Source organism: Notechis scutatus, chromosome Z, assembly GCF_049901735.1.
Source record: "Notechis scutatus isolate UNSWTSFEM ecotype Mainland chromosome Z, rNotScu1.2, whole genome shotgun sequence".
Lineage (NCBI taxonomy): Eukaryota > Metazoa > Chordata > Lepidosauria > Squamata > Elapidae > Notechis > Notechis scutatus.
Window position 1 is genome coordinate 105,395,398 of NC_142025.1, and position 7,766 is coordinate 105,403,163.

The 7,766-nt window shown below is 34.7% G+C and overlaps 1 protein-coding gene across 1 annotated transcript; it reads left to right on the top strand.

Moving 5' to 3' along the window:
* Positions 1-509: 509 nt before the first annotated feature.
* On the top strand, positions 510-1,485 carry LOC113424405 (olfactory receptor 10A7-like). Its single transcript, XM_026686078.2, is given in 2 exon segments — positions 510-1,454; positions 1,456-1,485. Coding segments are annotated over 2 exon segments (975 nt in total).
* The last annotated feature ends 6,281 nt before the right edge of the window (positions 1,486-7,766 follow it).

Below are 7,766 nucleotides of genomic sequence, written 5' to 3' on the forward strand. Positions count from 1 at the left end.
TTCAATCCTACCATATATTTAACGCGTTCAGTAGTTCCTAAAGTCTAAATTTCAGAGGTTGCGAGGTTCGAGTGAAATATCTTTAGGGGTGCGGGGTGAAAAAAAGGTTGGGAACCACTGCTTTATACCATAAAAAAGCATGCCACCCCAGCAACAGATCATGTCCTTCTAGTGTCAACAATCTAGCATTTCTTAATGTTATCCAATCCTTAACCCACATCAAATTTGTAGCTTGGTAGTACAACTCCCAATTAGGCAAACCAAATCCTCCTCTTATTCTAGAATCTTACAAAAGTTTTAATTTTATTCTCGCTTTCTTACCTTGCCATATATATTTCAACACAATTTTATTTAAATCTTCAAAATAAGCTTTTCCAAGCCTAATTGGAATTGTTTGGAAATATGGAATTCTTAAAAGGAAAATTGCTTCATAGTTGTGATTGTGGCTTATAATAAACTGCATAAATAATTCTGATAACTCAAATAATTTTTGTATCATATTGGCAGGCATGGCAGAAACAGAACAAAAGAACCAAACAAATATTGCAGCTTTCCATCTGCTGGGATTTGTTGAACTTGGAAATCTGCAGGTTCCTCTCTTCTGTCTTTTCCTAGTTATCTACATTGTTACCATGGTGGGGAATATACTAATCATGTTGCTTGTTATTAATGATTCTCATCTTCACACCCCCATGTACTTCTTCCTGAGTAATCTCTCTTACCTGGAAATCTGTTACAGTTCTGACATCCTTCCAATGATGCTGGCTAATCTCTTGTATGGTAGGAAGAGATCCATTTCTGTAACTGGTTGCATGATGCAATATTACTTCTTTGGTATTTTAGGAGTTGCTGAATGTTGTCTACTAGGGGTAATGTCATATGATAGGTGTGTTGCGATTTGTAAGCCGCTGCATTACACAATACTTATGAATGGCAGAATTTGCCTCCAGTTTATAATTGGATCATGGATCAATGGTTTATTTGTTAAGAGCATAGTTTTATATCTGATACATCAATTGAAGTTCTGTGGCCCCAGTGAAATTAATCATTTCTTTTGTGAATTGAATCCAATATTAAAGCTAGCATGCAGTGACACTCACTTTATTGAAGTACTAACTTTTTTCATTTCTGCTATATATATCTTGCTACCTTTTTTCTTGACTTTGGCATCTTATACCTTCATTATTTCCACTATAATGAGAATGTCATCTGTCAGTGGCAGGAAAAAGGCTTTTTCAACTTGCTCCTCACACCTCATGGTGGTATCAATTTTCTATAGCACCTTAATGGTTGTCTACATTTTGCCTAAAACAGATGGACTGCAAAGCAGTAACAAAGTGTTGTCTCTGTTTTACACAGTCCTGACACCTTTGTGCAATCCCCTGATATACAGCCTACGAAATAGGGAGGTGAAAGAGGCCCTTAAAAAAGCAGTTGCTAAATTTGTGTACACTTGGAAGAATGCACCATCGTAATCTAGTATGAGCATGTTATCTTATGTTATCCAATGAAATGAAGGTTTGGAGTTCTTGAGGACATAATCACATTGATGGATTTCTCTAAAACTGTATTAGGGACTGCAAAAATTCTGCCATGATTATGTCCTCCTCACCTGAGGTGGCCAAACTGGAAAAATGGCAAAGGCAAGAAAATTTATTAGTGTTCCTTCTATTGTGAGAAATGAAGATTCTAAGAGATGTATTCATTATTTTTAAAGTGGCAGCTTGAAACCCAGCACATTTAAAAGAAGAAGGGGATTTATTTTTTTTACAGTAAGGCTCCCCCCCCCGCCTTCTGCAGAAATTCCTGGACTAACCACTTGATTCATAGTAAATATGCTTATAGCTCTTTCAAAGCACATGGTGTCTTGAATGGGAGAGTTGGAGCCAGAGAAGGTATTCAGCAGGTTCTGACCAGTTCTGGAGAACCAGTAGCAGAAATTTTGAGTAGTTCAGAGAAACAGCAAATACAACCTCTGGTTGGAGATTTTACAGTATCCTTCTCCTGCCACGCCCACCAAGCCATGCCCACAGAACCAGTAGTAAAAAAATTTGAATCCCACCACTGATTGGAGACAGAGGTAGTTTTGCTGGTGATTTTGACAGTGCTGAGTTCTGACCTTTCCCCATCTAAACATCTGAACTTACAGGGAAGAGTTTGGAAGAGCAGTAGGAAATTTTATGCCAACCTAAAGCTGCTTTTATTGAAGTGACTGATCATCCACAAAAAAGGCTATCCTTTATAAAAACCTTCCATAGTTGACCATTTTTCACTTAGCAATATTAAATGTTATTCACTTGGAAATATGCTTTTTGGTCTGATTATCACCTCTTGTGCCTTCTAATTTCATTTTTTTGTATTTTGTATCTACATATTAATTTTTAAAATGTATTGATAAATAACAAATAAACTTATTTAATGTATTTCACCCAGAGCCACAGCTTGTGAGACAGGCAAATATGTAAATTTGATAAATAAATTATATAGCTATTTTTATGATTCTATGTGTCACCCTATGATATGTAATATAAATAATCACTGATATGCAATATTAGCTATAAATGATACAATATTTAATAGCAACAGCACTATTTTAATTGACAGAGATATTCATGTTCTGTCTCCAGTCTGCCTAAAAAAGTGAGAGAAGCAAATCTTCAATTTTTTGTTTTTGCCATTACCCAATCATTCTGCCCTCTACTTTTTGTCAAACTATCAATGCTGTTCCACATACTGATGTTTCCAGCTGTTTGGGGATTAGAACTGCAATCCCGCTTGGTTGTAGCTACTTCAAAAGAAGATTGGTGTAAGGCATAACCAAGACAATAAAGAGAAGGTGAACCATCTATTTGCACCTGTGAGCTCTTTTGATCAAGCAGATGGGAGAGACTGAATGGCAATGATTCTCACTCAATATGCTGTCATTATAATTATTTTTCTGCCATAAGCCTATTAATTAAATCCATATGTTTAAAAGTCAAATGGGACTTCTCTTCAAGATGTAATTTAGATAGAATTGAGCCTGCTCTGTCTTCATATATTCCTTAAGAAAAATAGTTTTTACTTCATATTGAATGAATGTTTAATAGCAATGGCTAAATCTATACTTTGCATCCAAAGGAACTTCTGTTTCTTTCTTTTTTTTGTAAATTTTATTTAAGTTTTCACAAAGAGAAAAAAAAATACAAATAAATCATCTTTTTTGAAAGGAGCGTAATCCCGGGTTACATTTCTTCGTACAGACACAAATTCAGGTTCATGCTCATTTTTATGTTCTATTCCATATCTTATTACTATTTTACATTTTCTGCATAGCTTCTCCCCTCTTTTAATTTTCTCAATTTTATTTTAATTATCTCATCTCAATTCAAATCATTGTATTTATATTTTTTGTCTGTCCTGTTTCAATTATCAATTATCTTTTCTCATTAAACAAAACTTCTCCTGTAGTTACTGATTGGAGTATGACGCCTTTATATCTTTTAAGTTTATCCATTTAACTCTTATTTAGCTTCAATATATACCCTAAAGTTATAACATTCAATATAATACATAACTTCCATTCGGATTCTGCTTGGTACATTCTTAAAATACATACTATATTCTTAAAAAAAGAAAAAAATTATAAATGTATGTAATTTAAACAACATATTCCATTCCAATTCAATTCTATCATTAATATTAATATTAATTAAAGTCTTAACTTCTTTAACATTACTTTTCAATTAAATATCATACTTCTATGGGAACAATTATAAGCTTTCCATAATTATTTCCCCCCCTCTTCACTTATATTTTATAAAACATTAACTAATTAAAATGTTCCCGTTCCTTCTTAATTCAATTTTCTCATTTATTTTATTTCACTTATTTTATTAACAAACATTTCACTAAATTACACTAACTATTTTATCTCTCATTTTAATCATACGTTGTTTCCAATTTTCTAAAGTTATTTCTATTACTAATATAACAATACAATCTTATGTACCTTTACAGAATCCCTTTTTCAGTTAGATTTTCACCCATTATCTCTAAATAGGTCCTGTTTCTCTATATCTTGCTCCAGTCCTTTGTAACTTCTTTTCCTTTCCTTCTTCCCTCTCTTCTTCTCTCTCCCCTTTTTACCTCCTTGTCTTTCTACCTCTATTTCTCTCTTCTATATTCTCCTTTTCTGTTGCTTTCCAGTGTTATACTTATTTTTTGAATTATTTTTCTTTTCTTTGGTTGTTTTTTTGTCTTAAATTCTTCATTCTCTTTCCCCCCTTTCTTTTTTCTTTCCCACATAAAATTACTTGTTCATTAAAGATGGCTTCTTCTTTGTCCCAGTCTTCTTGTTTTGCAGTCATTTCTTGTTGTTTCTCATAGTTCCAAATCTCCATTTCTAAGAATTGAAAAACGAAGCCAAAAGAACCCTTCCCTTATTGTGCATCTTCTTTGTACTTTTTAAGTTCCATTTTCAATTCATCCAGAAGTGGTGTCATTGTATAAATTTTTAAACAACCACCAAATTAATTTTAGTCATTCAAATGTAATATCCAAGAATCCAAAGATCACCAAATAATCCAAATACACGCAAGCTGTTTCTTTTTGCTCTTTTTTTTCACTTTCTCTTCCTGGGGTTCTACTGTTTAGTTACAAAGTTTCAGTTAAAATGTATCTTTTAGAAGTCTTATTAAAGTTTTACTGTAGATTCTTTTTAATTCCAGGCAGTCTCCTCCCTCTTCCAGATCCTGCCCTTATTCTTTTTCTCTCCCTTCCTGCTTATGAAAAAAAAAAAATTAGTGTCCAGAAATCTTTATTATCCCTTTGACATTTTGTTTTATTTTCAGCTTAATTGCCTATTGATGTCAAAGCGAATTTTTCCAATTTCTTATTTAAGTCTCTTAGTTGTCAGTATAGGGAAGGAGAGAAAAAAAACAGAAACCTTCGCTGCTTCCGACTCTTCTTTGGGAGCGATGTTATTTTTTTGTAAGTTTAAATTCCAGGGTACCTTTTGTTGTTGTTTTTACAATTTAACCTGGTCGGCCAAAACTTTCACTTCTCATCTTCCTCCTGCACATTCTTTTCCAGTCGAGTTCTTCTTTGTGGTGGCCATTTCTGATCACCGCTGCAACCGCCTTCAGGAAAGGGAGTAATGGCCAGCTGAGGAGGAGAGATGCGGCTCTCCTCAACCCTGCCGGCTGTCTCCCCCCTCTTTGCCACCTCTATGGGGTAGCTTAGCCCCGAAACCAGCCAGCTCGGGGTTCTCCAGCGGTGAGCCCAAACTGAAACCGCGCACGATCGCGGATTTCTGTCTGTCGCTGAAGAGACTTCAAACTGGAAGTTTCAGGAACTTCTGTTTCTGTTGAGGAATATATGAGGTAAAACAGGGCTCACGGCCCATGGGCTGGATGTGTCAAAGTCACGGCCCACGGGCCGCATGCATCACATGCACTGTCTGTCCAGTTTAGTGAAGCTGAAAAAAGTCACAATATGTCATGTAATGATGCCGTGATGATACAAGTTTGACACTCCTGCTGTAACAAGAATCTTTTCAATTCAAATCTCTAACAATAAGTGTTTGTGTGTCTGTCTGTGTGTCTGTGTGTCTGTATGTGTGTGGAGAAAGAGGGAGAGAGAGAGAGAGAGAGTCACAATGCATGCACTGTATATATTAGAGACAGAATATAATTCCTAACATTTAAATCAACTTAGTAATAGGAAAAAGTAGGAGATGAAATATTACATGAAATATTAAGGAAAAAGACAATGGCAAATCACTTCCAAAATCTTGCCAAGAAAACTTCAGGAATTTATCCAGCATCTCTTGAAGACATGCATACAAACTCCTAAACTTAAGAAGCATTACTGACTTTTTTTTACTCTTTAAAGTAGCAATTGTATATTGAAAGGAGTTTTGAAAATCTGGGAGTTTTCAGATTCCACAGGGTATTATCGTCTAGAGACTTCTTCTCTTCCTCCGGGACTTAATTTCTACAGCAGAGAATGTGTCTAGGGTAAATGCTAAGTTAGGAATTCTTTTTAGATGGAGTCAGTTAGGTTTCACTTTAGTTACTCCTTTTATTGAGATCAGCCATGAGGTAAAGCTAGACATCAAGATAAGATTCTGTAGCAAATTTGGTGCTGATGGTGAGAGAAAACTGAAAGCTTCTACAGAAGCAATTCTATATTATATTGTAGGACTGTCATAAGTATTTGACAAAAATCAATGAACCAAGATAATTTGTTTTGTTAAAATAAAATTGCCATTGAAGTACTAAATATTCAAATGGAGAATAGGTGTGCTATGAAATATACAGTATTAGATAAAAATGTGAACACATGGGTAGGGAAAATCATGAAAGGAAATGTCTGGTTGAAAGAAAGGTCTGAATACCAACTAAATCAATTATTTTGATTTTATCCATTTTCTTCTTTGCCCATTTCTTTACTGCAGTTCTCAACATATTTCCTATGATTCACATGAAACCATTGAAATTCATTCAATCCAGAAAGACAACTAATTGGCCATGGACCACAAAAAACAACAACAATCATTTCAAATTTCACATTACTTTCATTGGGTATATAGCAAAGGCAGAAAACATGTCCTACTAACAGCAGATAATACTGGAAAACATAAATTTAGGAGATACTCTGGTGTCTTGTTCTAGGTCACTCTTCCCCAACTTGGTATTTTCTAGATGTCTTGGGAATGGAACAGCTGAGATTTTTCAAATCACATTTCTAAAAAGACTGGAATGTGTGAGTGCACTGGTTTCAAATCAAGCATGCATATAAGAATAAGGAAAAAAGTTACTTATCTCAACATGTGATGCAACTTTGATCCATCTGGTATTAAGCTAATATTTTCAAAGTGATTTTAGGGAAGAGTGCTATTTCACACTTTATTGAGCCCAAATATTCACCAACGTGATATTCCCTCCACATTTTAGTTTTCATCACTAGCCAGACCTTATGTCCTGTAGTTGTTAGCTGTGAGACTCTAAATATTTTCCTCCAACTGAAATTCTCAGCTCTTTGGGGATTTATAGCTACCCAAACTCCAACCAATTTGGCCCTTAGAAATACATAGAGATGCAGTACTAAAACATTAAGAAGACCATAGTTTGGGAAGAACAGGTGTTGGAAACTGTAATTTATTTGCACTTATTTGAACACGTGGGCAAATGGTACAGTGATAGAAAGATTTTCAGATGCTGTTCATGTATTTGTTTCTCATCTGTCTTTCTACTTCTAATTAGGGAGCAATCATTTAGACTCATAGAAGCAAGCCACCAGGGTACCAAACATTCATAGTTCAACATAACGTTAATAGTTTCCCTGTTTTCAGGTTTGGTAAACTAAACATGTGCTTCTCACAAGCATATCACATTTGTTTTTCCTCTCCCAAGTATTCATTTTTCTCTCCAAGTGTTATTTGATTCTTTCTCTTATTCTTCAGAAGCATTTATGGCATTTTTGCTACTCTTTAACAATAGTAATAGTATGTTCAAAGATTATCTTGTCTGGCACTTTTCAGAGATCCCTGTGCGACATTATCTGGAGACATGGTTTTTCCCCCCTCAAGGATAAACTAAGTTAATCTGCACAGTAGAGACTATGGTGTTGCATATAAGATAAATTCAAAGCTAGGACAATGTCTTTTTTAGAGTGTTCAATTGGGTTTCACTCCAATTACTCCTTTTGTTTACATCAATCCTGAATGAAATATAGAGATCAAGGTAAAATTCCATACAGAACATGGTGCTGTAGTGAGAGAA